Source organism: Sminthopsis crassicaudata, chromosome 5 (genome assembly GCF_048593235.1).
Source record: "Sminthopsis crassicaudata isolate SCR6 chromosome 5, ASM4859323v1, whole genome shotgun sequence".
NCBI lineage: Eukaryota > Metazoa > Chordata > Mammalia > Dasyuromorphia > Dasyuridae > Sminthopsis > Sminthopsis crassicaudata.
Window position 1 is genome coordinate 299,902,955 of NC_133621.1, and position 20,694 is coordinate 299,923,648.

At 40.5% G+C, this 20,694-nt stretch overlaps 1 protein-coding gene across 1 annotated transcript; it reads right to left on the reverse strand.

The window, feature by feature from the left end:
• Window positions 1–542: 542 nt before the first annotated feature.
• On the reverse strand, window positions 543–20,344 carry DDX17 (DEAD-box helicase 17). Its single transcript, XM_074271727.1, has 13 exons — window positions 20,001–20,344; window positions 16,128–16,278; window positions 14,125–14,224; window positions 13,102–13,235; window positions 12,324–12,389; window positions 11,799–11,940; window positions 11,355–11,515; window positions 11,100–11,272; window positions 10,820–10,930; window positions 10,544–10,605; window positions 9,887–9,946; window positions 5,476–5,712; window positions 543–3,739 (listed from the first exon to the last, which is right to left on the reverse strand). The coding sequence occupies exons 1-13, from the start codon at window positions 20,048–20,050 to the stop codon at window positions 3,234–3,236; spliced, it is 1,953 nt and encodes a 650-aa protein (XP_074127828.1). The 5' UTR covers window positions 20,051–20,344; the 3' UTR covers window positions 543–3,233.
• Window positions 20,345–20,694: the final 350 nt, after the last annotated feature.

Genomic DNA, 20,694 nt, shown 5'->3' on the forward strand with positions numbered 1-20,694 from the left:
GTGATCTTTCCAAGATCTCTTTGCCTAAATTCTTACCTCACCTGAATCAATGATTGGGCACTGCCTCAAACAGATCTTTTTAAGACCTTGGCATAAAAGGCCAAAGTCTCCCACTGCATGCAGGGCCATGTCCAGGCATCCTGATCTCTTATTTTGCCACTGGACCCAGGTGGGATGGAGGAGAGAGGCTGGTAATTCCACACAGTGGGGGGCCCCTCCCAATCTAAATCCAATTCACTTGTTCTCATGGCACCACCTCCCTGACATCATGGCCCTCTTCAAGAATGAAGGACAAACACCAAAGCTGGAAGTAAAATGTGAAATGGGTGACCTAGAATTTTTACATTGTTATTCCCTTAAAAAAAAAAAAAAAAAAAGTTTTATATACACCTCGAGGGAAAAATATGCTGCACCTCTATGGGTTTTTTGAGTCCTACACATTTTCCTTCCAGAGTTCTAGGAGACTGACCAAGATCACAGAGAAATGGCAAACCATTCATTGGACTTCTGCTAAAATGAAAAATAATGAAAAAAAGGCACTCTTATTGTCAACAGTTTTTATTTATACCTACAAAAGAAAACAAGATGGTATCAAAAGACAATTTACAAACTAAGAATAGTAACATAGCTTTTAATATCCTGTGCCTGAACATTACACATCTATGAATCTTTCAAGTCAAGTCTTAATGCAACAGGAATGTGTTTGGAGACCAGTAGGGGCATGAACAAAAGCACTGATCGCTCAGAGGAAGCCACTGACCCTTCAGGTAGAGAAGTCCGTAAAGCCATTAGTCAGGGAGGCGTCAGAAGTGACCCAACAATTCCACATTAAGCCCCTCCCCCCAAAAGAAGTTTCAATGATACAATTGCAGTTATCAATGAAGGTTGTCCTACTTATGTACCCAGCAGCAGCTGGAATCTGCATTTTCAGCCAAGCACATGAGGACAGGGGAGGCTAATGCTCGGGATGACACAGAAGGGACCCTTGCAGATGTTAGATCCAAGCTGCAATAGCTTTTGAGATGTGCTGTTAATCTCATTTTGCAATGAAGCAGGAGCAAACAAAATGCTGCCTCCCTTGCCAGGAGACCCTTCTCATTAACATCAGCTTTAAGAGCTGTGAGAGGGCAGCCTATCTCCCTGGCGGACTTCTGCATGAGAACTCACAGGTGAACAGTTTCCCATCTGTTTGAAGGGAGAAGAAAACATCTACAACAGACCGATCAGTGCTTGGACAGCAAAAGTTCTTTGGGGGCCTGGGTTCAATGATACGAAGCACAGGGCAAACTTTCCGCCACACTAATAGGTGCCTTTCCCCACCTCCCACCCCCATATCCTCAACTTTCAGGATAGGAGAAAAAGAAAGGGGCAGAGAGAAAAATGGAGGGTATGGGGAGAAAAGAAAACATGAAGGCCAAACAGCTTACATGCACAGAATTCCAGCTTATGCTAACAACCTACCTGGTATGGTGCACACTTAACCAGACCTTCGGAAGCCCTCAGGGGACCACCCCCCCTTATTCTCCCCCTAAAGAAGCCTGAAAACAAAATCAAAAGGGGGAGTGGGGAGGCCAAACCCAGATCTTATCAATCAACAAGCACACTCCTTCAGTTGAAGAAATGCAGCCCACTGAGACTCTGCACAAGCCCCTTCACTGCCCACAATAACCACAGAGAGCCACTCGCATTGGCCTCTGGGAGAGGCGTTTGGGCTTCTGCAGCTTTACCAAAGGATGCCAACAGTAACTAGTCAGGTGAGAGAGATTGTATGAAATAAGGGCAGGGAATTCTCTCCAGGATCTGCTGTTCCTGGCCCATCTGCCAAATGAAGTCACATTAGAGAATAGACAACATGCTTAACTACAAACAGGAAACACTCACCTACCTTCAGATGAAGAAAGAGCAAATTAAATGCTTACGTTCCAGTCTTTCCTAACCTGTCCCTACAATACTACCTACCTGTAAAAACTGACCACAATAGGATCCTGGAGAAACATACCCAGAAGCTCAGTTATAAAGGTCTATAGAAAGGACAAGGGAAGTTTTAAAACAATGAACTCAGAACTGCTCTGCCTAATCCCTTTTGGGTAAAAAGATAGAGGGATGATAGGAAAAAACGAGTTCCACCCTAGCTCTGTAAACAGTGTTAATAAGAAAATTTCATCCGTGACCTAGTCAGCAAATTCTCTGCAAATTACCTACAACTTTATCTTGCAGGTAAATGGATGGAATTAATTGATAAATAAAAGTCTGCTTTGTTTTCATGGGCATTTCCATTCGTCCAGCCCACAGCAGCTGTCTGGATGGAAACTGACTTCCAAAGATGGTCCTATGTGAGGAATAAATACAGGCAGTTCCCACCCAGCTGTGGAGATGTTCTACTTTAGCAATCACAGAGAATACTACTCACAGCCTTTAAAATGAATGACATTCATTTTAAAATCAGCTTGTATTTCTGGCCATAGTGAAATCCAGATTCTCAGCAATCTAATCTTTATGACTCTATGGCTGACCCACCAATGGCTGATTTTTTTCAGTAAGGCAGACCCACAGGAGATTTCTTTTTGGGGAAGTGAGCCATAAGGGAGGTAGGAGGAGGCAGAGTTTAATACCCAATCCAATCAGAATTTGGTTGCCACAAAATGTTTAACAGGCAATCAACCACGTAAAACAAGCACACCTTAAAATATGTGAGCTTAGAAACAGTGCCCAGTGCCCATTGTAAGAACTCAACTCCAAGCTAGTTTCAGAGAACTTAGAACATCACAGCAAATGCTCTACATGCTCTCCCTACATCCCCATCAAATGAGCACAGGAAAGCATGCTGTGCTCTCCTGTGCCACACACTGCAAATCTCCATCCCGCCCAACTCCTTAACTTAGGCAAAACAAAAAATGGGTTAGGACTAAACTGCCTAATGCCCATTTTTTCTTTTAAAAAAGAAAAGAAAGCTCAGCTCAAATTTCCTCAACATGCAAGAAGTTGAAGGGGATAAAAGGGAAACTTTTCCAGTCAGCTATGTATTTTTTTAATATAAAATTTCTAACAGACTGGATCATTTTGGCGGGCAGAAGAAATCTGGCAGTGGAATTCTAACTAACCTGCATGAAAGACAAATCACAATGGTTAAAAGGAAAAAAAAAAAGGGGGAGGGGGAAAGAAAGTAAAAAGGAAAGAGTTCCTTTAAATGTAAGTAAGATGTCTGGACAAGTCTCACCACCACCCGAGTGGTTTCACTTACGGGAGGGAGGGGGAGGAGGAGGAGGGGGAGGATACTGGTAAGCAGTCTGCCCCATGTAACCTATCATGTTAGCAGCCCCAGGAGGCTGTGGAAACTGCTGAGACATCAAAGGCTGAGGCTGCTGCCCTGACCGGCCCAGGCCACTATACTGCTGGCTGGAGCTCTGAGAGCTTCTCCCAGTTGAGGCGGTGCTACTAGCACCATAGGTGCCAGCTCCATATTCTTGAGCTGCGTAGCCACTGGTGCCATAAGCAGCTGCCCCATAGGTGCCTTGGCCATAAGTGTACTGGCCTGCTTGAGCTCCAAAGGCAGAATTGGGACTGCCATAGCCACTGCCATTGGCATAACCAGCTCTGTCCGTATCTCCACGATCACGATAGCTTCCAGAGTCTCTCCGGCTACCATCTTTAACTCCTCGAAGCCTGCGGTCACATTCATCCTGGTACATCAGATTGGGATTGTTGACCGAGGAGGTGGTACGGTATCGAGAACGTCCACCTAATGGAAAGATATGTGGAATTACACGGTGCCTAGACATAGGATTTTAATACAACCAGATATACTCAGGGCAAGAGGACCTCATACTTTTCATAATTCTTCATCTGAGGGCAACTCCCCAAATGTATAGCTTTCTAACAAAAGTTATAAAGCAATTATTTCTTTTTCTTTCTCCCCCCAATTCTTCTGGGCCTGAGATGGTCCCATTTAAAAAAATATATATATAGTTTTAGGAGCAGCTAGGTGGCACAGTGGATAGAGCACCAGCCTTGAATTCAGGAGGACCCAAATTCAAATCTGGTCTCAGACACTTCACACTTCCTAGCTGTGTGACCCTGGGCAAGTCACTTAACCCCAGCCTCAGGGAAAAAAAAATTATAGTTTTTTATTGACAAAACATATGCATGGGTAATTTTTCAACACTGAAGCTTGTAAAAACATCTGTTCCAACTTTTCCCCTCCTTCCCTCTACCCCCTCCCCAGATGGCAGGTAGTCCCATGTTAAATATGTTAAAGTATATGTTAAATACAATGTCCACATATTTATATAGTTGCCTACAGCAATTATTTCTAATAAATTTCTGTAACTTCTATTGAGGAGATCCACAAAAGCTGGATCCTCAAATATCAACCCGGGGAAATGAGCATTCAATTTGAATTAACTAAAATCTTCAGTTACTCCCCATTTTCCTGCTGTTCATACCAGTCAGTCTTTCTTAGATTTAAGTGTATAATCTAAATAAACCCCATTTTACAGGTTTTAGGGGACCCACACCTGAGCTTTTAAAAAATGATGGTCAGCCGCATTGAAAGAGTGAGCTGACCCAAGTTGTTTTATTCCCTAATACAACAATAAAAAAACCTTTCGGCTCAATATCTACAACCATAAAAACAGGGCCAGAATTATATACCTCTCCTATATACCTAAAATAAACATACAGCACAAATTATCAATCTTGAGGATAAAACTTTCTGAAAATAAAGTGATGGAAGTATTTTATGCTCTATTTTGAGTGTTCCTGCATATTGATTTATACAACCAGTATGGTCATTAAGACTGGCAGGAATCTAAGAGAAAACACCATTGGAGAAGGAAAAGGGTAGGATAAGTTCTAAAAATTGTGATATATTTTCTTAATGAACAAGATGCATATATATACACATACATAAATATATATATATATATATATATATATATATATATACACACACATACACACACACACACACATATATATATATATATATATACACACACATACACACACACACACACATATATATATATATATATATATATATATATATATATATATATATATATATATATATATATATTAAAAACTCGACAAAGGGCAGTTAGGTGGCACAATGGATAGAGCACCAGCGCTAAAGTCATAAAGACCCGAGTTCTAATTTGATCTCAGATACTTAACACTTCCCTAGCTGTGTGACTCTGGGCAAGTGACTTAACTCCAATTAACTCAGCAAAAAACAACAAAAACAACTCCCACGGTTAGACCAAGGCTATATCTAGGCAACAAAGGACTAAGTTGTAATTTTCAATGAAGAAGGGAAAAAACAAAACTGTATAGTTTTCTCTTTTATCGCTCCTAAACTCAATAAAACACAATTTCCAGGGTGGTGGGATTTACCTGCCTCCACTGGACCAAAGCAAGGGATTAAAATATTTGAAGTTCCACCTAAGGATCTGAAAAACCCCAGGATTAACTTACCCCCTCCTCCACCACCTCCTCTGTGGTCCACCAGCTGCATCAGTTTCGGGTTGATGGCCTGATTGGCCTCCTCTAACACTTTGATTAGTTCCCTAGCTTGTTTTAGGTTTCCTGGGGTGAAGAATGTGTAGGCGGTGCCTTTGTTGGTGCTACGGGCTGTTCGGCCAATTCGATGCACATAATCTTCTGAGCTGTTTGGGTAGTCATAGTTGATCACAAACTTTACATCTTCCACATCTTCAGGACCAATGATGAATCCGGAGATGGGGGTTGAAGTGGTGGAAAAGAAGGTAAAGAATGTGCCAACGATAGGTGGGAAGCACGGATGTGGATGACAGCAAGAGGAGAGAAGATTAAATTAGTAACCACACTGAACAGAAACAAAACAGACTTATCCCAACAGAGTAAAAGAGGGAAAAACAAGATCAGATAATCTTGGGGACCCCCTAAATGAGTGGCACATCACCTCCAAATGGATGCAGAAGTATTAATGCAACCATCTCATCAAAAGTGCCTGTGCTAAATAAATCAAGTGCTTCATGAAATGACAACAATTGTCCAAGAGATACCCTCTGTTAAAGAGTCAAGTGAATTCCAGCCCACTCCTCTCCAAAACTCACTAGAACATGAAGCAAAATGATACCATTGTATAAATAAGGGCAAACCACTTCAACTCTGTTGGGAGAAGCCCAGCAAAATATAACAATATTACACACTTACCTTCAAACCAGTTACATGGCAAAAATACAGCTTCATTTACTTTCTTATGACTATTTTGTCAAAGGAGTTTTACACCAAAGCATTTCATTTTCTTTATTAAAATTCTCCCCATTGTTCAACTTTAGAAACACTCCTGCTACAAATTTTGTTCACCTAATTTTTTTTAAACTTGAAATAAGTCATCTTTTCCTACCTTTTTCTTCTAATTAGCTTGAAAACATTTTACTCTAAAATTTTACTATACTACCAAGTCCAGTTTCTGATGATCTTGATCAACTCAAGGTTGTGGTTTGAACTCAACCAAAGCTTGTCTAAGTGACCAGGGAATGAGATGAATAGCCAATTTGGAAAATGCCACGAAACCTTGAGATACATTATGGCCATCTCTAAAAACTATGTAAAGGTTAGTGTGGAAGTCGTAAGATAATCTATTTACTAAAACAAGCAAAGTTAAGACTGTCATTAGAGACCTAATGTTTTGTGGAAAAAAAAAATCTGCATTTTACAAAGAATATTCAGAAAATATCCAAGATAAAACACAGATTTTTGTGATATAAATAATTAAAAAACATTCTCTGTTTGTTACCAGACCGATGCACACTCCCTCCTCCTTTGGGAAACCGCTGCAGCCGATCCCGTCTCTTTGCCTTTTATTTTTGGCGGCCTCCTTTCGAAAACTCCGCCCTCTGACACGGGACCACTGGAGCGCGGGGAGCATGCATCAAGGGTCCGTGGCAGTGAGAAGTCCCCACACACGCTCGCTCTGTGAACTGGCTTAGATGCTTCTCTGTAGCCCCATTTGGTTGCCAAGCGCCGGAGAACCTGGGTTCGGGTAAAAATTTCAGGTCCTCCAACGCCTCCCCCCGGGGATAATAGGGGTGATTGTAGAAAAAAATGAATAAAAATGCAAAAGTTACATCCAAAGGGTCAGACTGCATCTATTGCCCAGACTGCATTAATTTCAGGGGGAGATGATTTGAAAAAAAAAAAAAAATGTTTATGTAACTGTTGTTAAAGGAGATGGGAAGAAAGGGACGTTGTCTGTTTCTTATTACAGAAAAGGCTCCTCAGTCTTTGCTGACTCCTAAGTCCTGAATCACACCAGAAAGAGTGAGAAGGCAGATATCACAGGGGGCAGCGTGAGTCTCCAGCTAAGGTCCTTGATGTTAACAGAGCAAAAAAACAAAAACAAAAAACAAAAAACAAACAAACAAACAAAAAAAAAATGTGCAAAGATAGGACAAAGAGTAAGATAAGGGATGGGAAATTTTTTATCAACACAGCCACATCTTCAGAGCCAGGATAAATAGCAACCAACTGTATGCTCCTTGGTCAATCCCATTCCGCATGTCTGTCCAGCAGCAGAGCAAGTTGAATTATTGCACTGAATGCATGAAGTGCTTTCTTAACAGAAAGCTTTGGGGACCGTAGTCAATAATTCAGATTCTAACCTTTGGGAACATCTTGGGGCAGGAAGGGGGTCAAAGTTGGTGATAGTTCTCCAGACTAAAAAGGTGGTCCTGTGTACACACAAGAGCAAGTCTAGGATTAGGTTTCTCCAGCTAATCATGCTCTTTGTATTCGTGTGCCACAAAGGTATTATCTTGTTGCCTTTAGAAAAGATGTAACAGGGATAAGAAAGTATTCTCTGGGCCACATACCCTTTTGGTCAGACCATCAAAAAAAGCCCTATGGTTTGGTCTGCAGCTCGAACAATAATGGGGGAAGAGGGGGGCAAAGGAAGGGTGGGGAGTGGGGAACAGGATGGGGACAGAGGCTAAGAGATATGCTCATCTAGAGCGGCTCCGGACCACCCATGCAGAGATGCCCCGAGCCTGCACTGAGTGACGTGCAGCTGATAGCAAAGCTTCTGTTAGAAAACAAGACAAAAGAAATTCAATGTTTTTAGTTTATCCAAGTGAAGTTTAACAAAACAAGATTTTAGAAAGACCAGGGGAAGGAGCTTTTTTTCTTTGATAGTGACTAATGAAATTTGGGAGTTTTGAACTTACCTGAAGGGAGCATTTAAGAAACCACTGTTTGCCAGGGAGGGAGAGAAAAGGCCTGGTGACTCCGCCAAAATAGTGCGCCCCTGTCTACTCGAGGTAGACGCCTTCACTTTCCAGATCTCAGAGGACCTTGGTCACAAGCTGGCCAGTTTATTTTTGTCCTCCTTTTGATTTTACAAGGCAGCAAACAAAAGGGGCCCAAACAAGCACGGGTGCTGTTTAGTAACAAGAAACAGACTCAGAAACCTTCCCGGGCCCCTTCACTCGGGTGAGTGGGGGGTGGGGGGATGGGAGGCTGATTATAACATGGCGGCCAATTAGGTTGATAGGGGTGCAGGGGTGGGGTGGGGGTGGGGGGAACTGCAAGTTTATTTTAACTGTCTAGGCGAGATGCACAAAGAAGCTACCAGCACATAGCAAGCCTGTTTAAAAATCACCATCACTGAAAGCTTTTCTTTTCCATAAAAACTGCTTCCAGGCCTCAGCCCCTTCTCCCAACAGGCCCAAGTTCTCGCTGCACAGGTCCAGACATGACCTTCTGAGGGCAGAGACAGTCTCCAGTCACAGCTGGGAAACCACCGCCTCTCAGAGGAGAGGTGATTAGCAACACTTTTTGGGTAAGGATTGGAGAAAGAAAAGTCTGACAAGGAAAATCGCACCAACAGACCTGGGGCTTAGCCCCAACACTCATCTCTCATTAGGTTCAATGCCTTCACCAGGCTTCTAGGTGTACTTGCCTTTCTGGCCTTTCCCCATTAAGACAGGGCTCCCAATCACAGAACCCTTCCGAGTCGGACTTAATTCATGAGCAAAGCTATCTACATACTTTAAAGTCGAGGCTGGCACTGCCAAGTCTGACAACCACGTTAAAAAACAAAGTGGCCCAGAAATGTCTGGGTACATCTGAAGTCACAGTGGAAGGCTGCCAGAAGGTTCATTTTTAAAACTGGCAGTAAGTGTGTGTTTATCACAAACAGGGAACTCGGTCCCCAAGATAATTTATTTTACAGCAGTCGGTGATAAAATGGGCAACAGTGATTGACTAAGCCATCCGTACAAGGATATGCTCAAGTCTTAATTACTAAACCCCAACAATCCGTTGCAACAGTATTGTGAAGCAGAGGAAGAAGAGATGCAAACTAACTTCAGAATTCTGCCTCATAGACAACTACCCCAAAATGGCTTGAAACACAGGGGCAAAAAAACCTTTGTTCGGGTGGCCAACTATCGAGAAGAAAAGTTATGACGAAAATTGCAACAAAGCAATCGGCTCTTTCCTTGGCATACAGGTGAGCTGAAGATAGCCAAGAACAATACAGCCCATGCTGTCCAACCAAGAAGTCTGAGAACGCAAACTGGGGGTGGGCCAGAATCAACCGCTTTAACTGAATGTCTCTTCTCCCTCTTGAGTAGTCATGCCTAGGCCTTGCTGCAAACCAAAGCCTGTTTGTTAGGAGCAGGAAGAGACTTTGAACATGTTAAGAAAAAAAAACAAAAACAAAAACAAAAACACACCAGTTTTAAAAAAAATTATTTGTGGGGAAAATCACGCTTTGCATTATTTTTTAAAAATTATATCTAAATATACACACATAAAGTCTACTTTGAGATAGTAAGTAAACCTCCCAACCAAAAAAGATACATATACCAGTAATAGGCAAGAGACACCTATCTGTACAAACCTAGCCCACGAGAGGCTACATCTGTAGCAATGAGGATGGGAGCCTTCCCTGAACGGAATTCTGAAAGACAAAAGCCCCCCCATCCAATATCAGGTTGAGTAAATAGAGCTAAAAGGCATTTTTTAGAAGAAAATCTAAAAACCTTTCCAAGTTTGAATGGGCCTTTCTTCCACTTTGTTAGTTTAAAAAGTGAAGGTGTTTCCTCACCACCACCACCACCACCACCACCACCACCACCACCACCACCACCACCAAATGCTTTCCCCCCCCATTATTATATACCTAATCCAGATACCCCATTTTCTAGACCAAATCCTAAATTCAATTTAGAGATAGCAGGAAACTCCATCAAGAATAGGGGAGCCAGGAATAAAGTTCTTTGGGGAAGACAGGTACATTCCTTTAAAAAGGACATGTTTTATTCCAGCTTAATGACAATGAACTAAAAAAAGGACTATGAGGGGAAAGTACAAAATTTTTGCTGACAGTGAGTGGTATTACTGAATCCTACTTTATGTAGTTTAAAAAACCATATTAGTTCCTTTACCATCCTGATATTCCTTCCTTGAACATTTGTGCTACAAAGTTTTTCTGAGCTGAGCTCAATTTGCAAGAGAAATATTTCATCAAAAAGTTCAATACTTGATATCTACTCACCATTGAGTACCCAATCTCTTTCTGGTTGACTCTTGTCTCCATGGATACACATAGCTGGCCATCTGTCAATGAAAATTGACCTCCATTTTAGAAAACATATTAAAGAAAACAAAGTCAAGAAAATAATCATAACCATCAATCACGTTTAGTTTTGTCAAGGTTACCATATCAATATATTATTGTGACCATTTTGCAAAACACAAAGACAATTGCTGCTCCCATTTTAATTGTAGAATTCCTTACAGACTGAAGCTGACAGTTCAATACCACACTTACCCATCTCTGCGCATCCTCCGGGTCAGGTCATCACATCGTCTCTTTGTCTCCACAAAGATTATGGTCTTATTTTCTTTTTCAGCCATTATTTCCTCCATTAGCTGGATTAGTCTAGAAGGTAATCACAAATTCTAAGATGCTTACCAACCTAAGTTACAATGCTCACTGATCTTTTAGGTACCTTGAGAATGATTTGGAAAATCACTAAGAAACATTCAAATGCCAAAAATTAAGTTAATTGGCCTACTCAGTAATAGGTTATTTGAAAATAGATCCATACTTGTGGTCCTTCTCGCTCTCCATGCAAACATCCACAATTTGCAAGATGTTGTGGTTGGCACTCAGCTCCAGATTCCCCACATTGATCTGGGTATAGTCACGAAGGAAATCCTCGGCAAGCTGTCGAACCTCTTTTGGCCAGGTGGCACTCCACATCAGGGTTTGTCTGTCAGGCTAAAAGCAAAAAGAGAGTGATGCCGGATGAAGCAACTTTTATAGCTAGAGATTAAGAGGAAAAAGCATCAGTTTTACACACCCTGATTTGGTCCACAATCTTTCGAATCTGAGGCTCAAAACCCATATCAAGCATCCTGTCAGCCTCATCCAATACAAGGTAAGTACAACGACGAAGGTTGGTCTTCCCTGATTCTAGAAAATCTATCAGGCGACCAGGAGTGGCTATGCAGATTTCAACACCTACAGAAAGAAAATTTGAGATTAGAGACAACATCACTTACACTTTCAGATCTTTTTACCCCCATACCTAAATCTCCACTTTTTAATTGGTATGTTCTTAAAGGTGAATTTTATTACCCAGTGAAGAGAAAAAAAAACTATGGAAAACACAGTTTTACTTTTATAATGGAAGCTAAAAGAAAAAAATGATCTAATTTACAGACATCTGCTATGCAGAAAAACAGCTCTCTGAAAATGCACATGTATTTTATACAAAGTGAAATAGCTTTGGATTCCTTATTACCTCTCTCCAAATCTCGAATCTGGGGACCTTTTGGAGCACCTCCATATATACAAGTACTTTTCAATCGAGAGCACTTGCCATAATCATCAGCTACCTGCTGTACTTGCTGGGCCAATTCTCGGGTAGGCGCCAGAACCAGGCACTGCAAAGTAAAAAGGACACCTGTAAAACACATCTTATGCAAATAAATTAAGTATTAAAATGAGATCCTAGTTAACAAGCACATATGATTAAAACAAACTCTAGAACCCTATTTCCCATAAGAGATATTCACATCAACATCATCAAACCATTACAACACATATGTATGTCTTGCCTCACCACTTATCTTGTAAAGTCTGTATATGTAAACATTGACTTTATATTTTCTTCTCTTGCTGTCCTATAAAAATATAGCAAGGTGCTTAGCACCATACAGCGTGCATTTGCTCAGCATTTTAAGTGCTTACATGGTTTCTTATGAATGCTTTTTAGTTTAAAAAAAAAAAAAAAAAAAAAAAAAAAAGGAAACAGAACAAGACTTACAATTGGGCCATCCCCCCTCTCCAAATATGGCTGATGGTTGATATGAACAATTGCAGGCAGCAAATACTGAAAAAGGAATAAAAAGAAAATTTCAATAGGATGTTGGCCTTTAGTTGAGCAAGACCAACTCCTATTTACAAAACATTTTTTCCCACAACAATCTTTTGATATAAATAATATTACATAATGACATGAGATGGCTTAAGCTAAAGTTTGCATAAGGGTCTTCCAACACAGACTTCCTGAGTATTATATGCCGACCAAGACCCTCTCTATTACAGGACATTATCTTTTCTCTTATAGCACAAATTAAATTCAGCTAAAACCTCGGGAGGGAGGGGAAAGAAAACCTACTTCCTGTATAGTATTGCCAAGTTTCTGCCATTTCACCAACTAAAACAAGTAGCAGTATCAACACAATCCTGCTTACTTAAATGTCATCTACATACAAAACAATGGAGAAAATTTATCAATTTATCAACTGATTAAGAAAAGCTCCCATTTAGGTAACAATTGAAAGCTTATGAAACTTACCTCACAACAACACTGTGAGGTAGTCTTATTATAATTCCCATTTTACAGAGGAAACAGGAATTACAGGAGAAACAAGGAAATAGACACAGAGGAGTTGGGAACTTGCTAAGTGTACAATTCAAACCAGGATCTCCTAGAGTCCTGAACTTCAGTAAACTTTTCACTAGAGACTCCCAGTATACAATTCAGCAACTCAGAGGCAGACTACAGGAATACTGTGAAAATGATGGTTCTTGGTACATACCGCCAAAGTCTTCCCAGAGCCAGTTTGGGCAATGCCCACCATATCACGGCCACTAAGTGCCAATGGAAATCCCTGGCACTGAATTGGAGTTGGTTCTGTGAAGTTCTGATCCATTAGCACATCCATTACATACTCTACAAAAAACCAAACAAACACAATACTTCACTCAAAATTTAAAAGGATATGAACATAAGTAACAGTTGTAGAGAATTCAGGTAGGGAATCTCATATTTTGCCACTTCCTATAACAATTTAGAGTTAAAACTCTATAGCAGTATTTCCCAACTGTTTTTTATCCCTAAACCTCCCTCCCCATCCTATAACCCATACTCAATAAGAAAGGAAAGTGTCAAATTTTCGATGCACGTGCACCTAAGAAATAAAAGATTTAGGCATGTTCGGTAAGAATGGAACATGTGTTTTCAATGGACCCCAACAATTCCATCTCTCTGATGGAAATCAAATGAAAAAACAGACCAAACTCCCCTTGTGCTCCACTGCCTAGGTGCCCAAGGTATAGATAGCATTTATTCAAGAATTTAAGAATTTCTGCTCTAAAGAATATCACAAAGTCTCTTAACAAGATCACATGAAGTTTACAGAGAGAATGCTTGGATCCTTGGTATCTACCAATCTCACTCTGGCAAAGTTTGCAATTCCAAAGAAGTTTATAACCTACAGTCATCCCCACATCATTCCTTTCACTTATTATGAAAATTAATAATGTCCAGTTTATGTCACTGGATGTCAGACTTCACAAATGTGGACAATATTTTCCTGATCACTTATCAGAATCTGTGCACTCAGCATTCTCCAACATGAAACTGCCCATGTCATCAGGTAAGGCTACCTTAATCTCTAGGTCTAATCCGAATAGAACTAGCAAGTACCCTTTCCGTTTATCCTTTAACCAACTAAATAAAACTAAAATCTCCCCCTTCATTAATTTTTTCATTAGTGCTCTTCATACACAACAAATAAACGTTTAGTTGAATAATTTGGACTAAACTGAAGATTACTTACGAGGAAAGTTAGCATGATGGAAGGCAAATACTGGCTTAGGACAAACATCTCCTCCTCTCACTGTGATCTCCTTCTTCCGGCGCAGTTCATCAACCTCATACTAAAGTAAAATAAAACCAAGCAGCTTAGCATAAAGTTTCTATTTGGGATAGCCATTACCTAGCTTCCTTTAACTTGGCAACTATTAAATTTCCATTTCACTAAAATAAAACCCTAAGTGCATCGGAGGGTCTAGGAAACCTTTAAAATGCTGTTTTCTACCAACAGTTTTAAGCATGCTTCAGCCTAATGGAAAGAAGGCCAAGCCTGAACTCTTATTGCATGATCTTGGACAAGTCACTTATCCTCTGCTTATCTCAAATTTCTTCAATGTTCAAATGAGAAAATTAACACTTATGCCTCCTAGGGCTGTTTTGAATATCAAGTGAAATAGCATTTGTAAAAGCACTTGGCACAGTGCCTGGCCCATAGCAGGCATTATATAAAGCTAGTTTTTTGTGGGGGTTTTCGGTTTGTTTTGTGTTTTTTTTTCAATCACAACTTCCTTTTGAGTAACTGAATTAAAATTCTACTGGATTATACAGAGGGTTAACAAAGGAGGCCTGCAAGTTAGCATTTAAGTTGTTCTTTCTTAAGATTTTTATCTGCAATCTACATATATTAAAACCTTAATTATCTAGAATGGTCAGAAGTAGGTCTACTATTTCTAGAGGTGAAATTTATCTATTTTATCTATTTATCTATTTTCAAAGCATCTTAAGCATGTTTCAATTCACTGTCAAATATCTTATTGGAAATTAATTTTTATACATTTACATAGTTTCCTAAATATAAAACTATCCTCCACATACATTACCCTCATAGCCCTTAATTCCTTTGATGTTTAAAACAACCCTATGAAATAATATTATCCCCATGTTACAAACGAGCAAGTGAGGCCATTGCTTAGCTTATTGACAGCCATGCAGTGCTTAAGAAATGCTTTTTGACCAAGGGGCAAAGAGGCTCAATATCATGTTCAGTCAATACGTAACAAATCAATGGCAACGCTAACTAGTCTCTTCCTTCCTAGACTAGTTCTCTTTCCACTATAAAGAAATGTTAAGTTTTTGGGGACAACTTATATATCTATCTATCTTTGGTTTTAATCCATATCATTATCTGTCTCCCCTTCCTGAAAATAAAGCCCCCCACATCAGCTACTGCTGTAAGAGGGCAGCTAGATAGAGCTAGTTTGTTTGTTTGTTTGTTTTTTTTACTGTAGACTTTTATTAAAGAGTTATGTGGTAGTTTTATTTGTTTTTTTAAATGTCCTCCTTCCTTAACTCCCTCCTAATCCAGATTACTCCCACTGTGGGGAGTTTTGCCAGGAAAACTTGGAGAGGTGGATGAGAGGAGAAATGACCTGGTCATAAAATAAGTAAAGAGCATTTTGATGAAGGCTTTGATTTTAATCCATATCATATCGTCTGTAAACTCAGATTATTACTTAGTCAACAATCAGAATGAAAATAAGTAATCAGACTGGTCTTATTTTATAGTTGATTAAAGCAAATGCTGAACTAAATCTTCTCTAAGGTCTGTCGCAACTTTCAAATCCCATGGATCTGACCAAACATTAACAACTAGGAAAAATACCAGTTCTCATTTTCTGCTTCTTAAACACTATGATAAACAGCAAATGCTATTTATATTTTTCAGGGACACTGAAATCATTTTATTGCTAAAATGTATTTTATACCTGATCAATTCTAATAGAGGTAAAGATATAAAAACCAAAGTGAGGCATAGATCAGTCAAGCATAAAAATTTACACGTATATATGTATGTGTATATATAAATGTATTTATGTACATATACATCCACCTGCCATTCAGGTTTCTATTCTCAAAATAAGGGGGGAAATAGACTTACAGCTTGTTAAAACAAAAAGCACTCAAATATATTCTGGCCATTTAAAAATTTTCTTCAAATTTACAAAACTCACTATTAAAAAAACTTACCGGGGTAAGCCTGGCCACTTCAGGATGTTCCACATAAAAGTTCTTCTCAAACTTTGGCAATTCACTCAGGTCCCATTTCTTTTTGCGCAAACGTTCCCCAGGATTACCAAATTTCTTTGGAGGAAGGCCTCCACCTCCTCTTGCTCCAAACCTAAGCCCATCAAAAACAGTTCACTTTATATTTTTTCCAAAAAGTAGATTTTTTAAGTGAAAAATTATAAAATATTAATCTTTAACGCCATTCCAAATAGCTATACTTGTAAACAAAACCTGGCTTCAAAATTCCTTCCTCATTAATTCCTGTTCCATAAAACTGAACATCAAAAAACCTGGAGTTATTTCTCCCAGGTTTTAGCATTAGGATGCCTCTCCTACCTCCTGTAGCATGCCATGCCTAAGATTCTTCTTTCACATGTCTATTCAGAATTAACTGCTGTACAAGCAATTGTAGAACTCCAATATCATAATTGCCTTACTGAATTTTTAAAAATTCAACTGATCTCTAACTTCTTTCTACAAGTCAAAGTATTAAGATATCTTGATATACATAATTACAATCTTCCTCAAATATAAATAGAAAAGGACAAAAAGGGAAATTATGTCTTGTATTAAGAAATTAAAATCATTGATGCACTTTTCAAACCACTGAGTTATTTCACAAAAGAATCATTCATCAGTAGGAAAAACCATAAAGTCTGTTCAAAAACGAAACCAGCAGAGACAGCCAGCCATTTTAACTGAGTGGCTTACTAAAGGTTCTTTTCTTCAATCTCTGGATAAAGCCAGCTTGACATTTATTCATACAGAAATATTAGAAGAAAAAAAAAAAACAATGATTATTAGAGTCAACAGATACTAAAGTTAATCTACATAAAATGTGGCCTATTTCCTGCTAGTTTTAACTAAATTGTTGAAAAACAATTTGAAATTTTATTTTGTAGTATATATTAAAGAGACAAATTCCTCCAAATTAACTAACTGTTCAAATTTGCTGAAAGTCATTTGTACCAGTATGTCAAATAAGGCCATATAAGCAAACGTAGTCAATGTTTTATATTAATATATATGTATGTATATATTTTGCTATAATCCAAAAACCTGTGTTGACTTTAAAATAAAACAAACAAGAAAGTTAATTCTTGGAAGAAAAAGATTTCATTTTTTTATATGAATAATTATCGAAGAAGCCACTTCAACATTATTTTCTCTAGCCTAGATCACTAGACTAATGAGGCAAAGCAGAACAGATTCTTCTTCAAACAGGTAAACACAGGCTTATGTTTTGCTCTGAATTTAAAACTCCTGGCTATTTTGAGCTTGGTTTTAACACAGACACCCCCCCCCTCTTTTTTAAACTAACAAATATATTATGGAATTTATTTTCTTAGAAAAAGAAAGACCTTTGCTCTTACTATTAATACAAAATACTTTTATTATTTTGTACTCAAAATAACAGATTGGGTAGTGATGGAGTTTTAAAAACTTGTTTATGACACTTTATGTATTTACTTTCACAATGAGATTATATGATTGTTTATTAAACTGTCTTTAGTAATTTAAATTTTACAAATTAGCAGTGATAATTATAATCTGTCCTTTTATAGAGAACCGTTTCTGGACACAATACAAATTGAAGTCTGTTCAATTCTAACAAACGATAAATCGATAAAAGCTAAGTCAAAAGTTCCAACTTTTTGCCCACATATGGATTTGTATAAATCTATGCCATTTTAAAGATAATTCTGGTTAAATGGACTTTGCAAGAATACAATTCAGAGGATCAGTATTATTCAACATTTGTACTGGCTATTTTTGGATACTTAACATTTATGTAATTTTATAGAATTTCTGGGACATATATATAAAAAGGATGGTTAGAAGCTGGCCAGATCTTTTTACTATAATCATAAAAATAACCATCTAAAATGTTCATCACTTAGCCATAACCATTCCAGTATATGTGATGAGGGAAGGAAAAGGTCTTTATAGGACCCCTAAAATGGTACCATTTTATTTGTAGTAAGAAATGAATCAAGAATCAAAAGCTTCAGAGGGTAATATCTTAAGACATAATGCATTATCATTAAATCTGTCTATGGCTGGCATTTATAAAGGAACAGACAAACTCAAACTTTGGCTTGTCCAACCTACTAAAGTGACAATCAAAGCCACAATAGGAATGACTCTATTTTTATGTATTTTGATATTTTAAATGAAAATCAGATTTGTTTGGACCCCACCCAAAAGATTTTATACTACCATGCTATGTTCTGCAAGTTTAGAATTATGCAGCTTGTACAAAACACTTGAATCTAAACTTTTGCTTCCCAAAATTTGAACTTTTATGAGGAAATTCACTTGACTTACTGGATCCAGGATCCAGTAAGAGAATGAACAGAGGCTTAAAAAAAAAAAAAAAAATCAAAACCACAAGTGTTTTACCATTCAAAGAGGCAAGTAGTTAAATATGTTTATTCCCTTAACTGAGCCCCAAAGCACCTCTTCAATTAAGAAAGATGGTATCCTAGAAAAGATTCTACAAGTAAAAAGTGCACATTCCAAAATGGCAGCCTAGTTTCTTTGAATCTTCTCTTGAAAATTAACGTTACTTTGCACTGGTGTAGACCTCAATGCAACGGAACACAAATGTTACTAAATGCTCCACTAGATCTTCCCTTTCTTCAAATTCTACCATTTGAGGAGAAAGGTCAAGCGTAAGACTGGCTGGCTTGAGGTCAGAGTCAATCAATTAATCAGATGACCTATCAATCAATTAGTCATATGACCTATCGAAGAAAGTCCTTTGACCTGGCTAGAAATACCCTGCTTTCAAGTTCAAGAGGAATGCCTGTGAAATGCAGCACTGTACAAATTTAAAGGATTATTAACTTGCCAAACTCCCTTTAGCAGAGGAAGACTTTGAACCCAAAAAGCTAGACACAAAATTCTAGCTGGAGATAACAAGAAACTAAGCAACCGATTGATGCAACAGGGGAAATGCTACATCCCTTTCACTTCTAGAACCATTAAGTGTTCACAAGATGCTAAATTCAAAAACAAAACCATCCTGGCCACTAAGGACCTTCCATTTCCTCCTAATAGATATTATGAGTATCACGTTCTCCACCGTCCTAAGGAAAACACATTTTTTCTTTAATAATTGTTTTAAAAACAATTTTTAAACTGTATCTGTCAGGTGGAGGCTTTCTTTTTTTTCCCCTCACCACCAGCACTCCCTTGGAGGCTGAGGCCGTGGAGGAATAGAGGTAGCGTTCTAGAGATTCAGGATCAAGTCTCCACCTGGGTCCGTAGGCTCCATTCCAAGGGGGACCTGGCTTTTCCCCCTCCCCCACTCGGCAATCTAATAGGATCTAGTGCTAATTGGACTCGCGCGGCCCCTTCCTTCACCGCGAGCACGCTGAGCCCCGCCCCCCCGGGGGTCCTCCCCCCAATTCCTCTCCTTTAAGTGAGGGGTAGACTCTTAAGGTCCTCGGGGTATCACCCACTTTCGGGGTATGGAAACAGGATGCAAAGAGGTCTCTTTCCCCCATCTAACAAAAAGGCCCGGACTAGGGAATTTCGAAGACTCCGTTTTCCAGTGTCCACGGGCCCAAAGGATGTCGACGCCAACCCCGCCCCCTCACCCCCGCCACGGGAGTTGCATTCTTCTCTAAGCCTTAGTTTCCTCACCTGGAACGAAGAATATGCTCGCTCCGTTCCCTCCCCCTTCCTCGTTTGTCCAAGGCCTTCACGGGCTCCCGTTGCCCCCCTGCCTCGGTTGCCCTGTTCGTCTCCGGCGGCTCTAACCTCGGGCTCCGCCGTCGCAGTCACCAGCTCTCCCCCCATTCCCTGCCTCGGTTTCCCCATGCTTACCCTCCGCGGTCCCGGTCCCGGTCGCGGTCTCCGAAGCCGCCTCCTCGCATCGTGGCGCCGGGGTCGGACAGCGGGGCGAGGCCGGGCGGGGGCCTGAGGAGGAGCGAGGCGGCGGCGGGGGCACAGGCCGCGCGGAAGGGCCCGGCGGCAGCGGCTGCGGAGGCCGAGGGCGGCCCGGGGTTCGGAATGGCTCGCTCCTCGGCGACGTCTCCCGTCGTCGGCGTCGCCACCGTCGCCGGCGATCGCGTCGGAGACGGGCGCGGGGCTGGGAGAAGGCGGGCGCGCTGCGGCGGCGACGGCTGCTCCTTCCTCCCTCAGCAGCGCAGTTCCACAAAATGGCGGCCGCCGCGCGACTCGAGCGCTACGCACGGCCAAGGAGGCACGTAAACTGCGTCCAGGAATAGCGTGCCCCTCCCCCCCCCCGCGCGGCCCGCTTAAAGCCATTCCCGAACTCAAGCCACGCCGATTGCGCAAGCGACCGCTTCCCGCCGCCCGCTAGAATGCCCCAGAGCTACGCAGCGCGCGTAGAGGTCGCGCGCGCGGCCGAGGCGACGACGTGGCGTAAACCGAGCGGGGGGAGGGGCGGGGAGCGGTCGAGTTACTACGTAACATTCCTGGCGGCCGCAGCCCGCCGCCCGCCCGCGACCACGGAGCTACGCACTCTGCGTAGTGTAGCGGGGTGGAGAATCCGGGG

What these genes read in the sequence shown, in the direction of transcription:
- DDX17 (XM_074271727.1), bottom strand. Translation starts at nt 20,050, where the DNA reads ATGCGAGGAGGCGGCTTCGGAGACCGCGACCGGGACCGGGACCGCGGA. An exon ending in CGGGACCGGGACCGCGGAGG is followed by an intron (nt 16,279 to 20,000) that starts GTAAGCATGGGG and finishes TGATGGGCTTAG; the next exon opens with GTTTGGAGCAAGAGGAGGTG. An exon ending in GCTCTGGGAAGACTTTGGCG is followed by an intron (nt 12,390 to 13,101) that starts GTATGTACCAAG and finishes TTCCTTTTTCAG; the next exon opens with TATTTGCTGCCTGCAATTGT.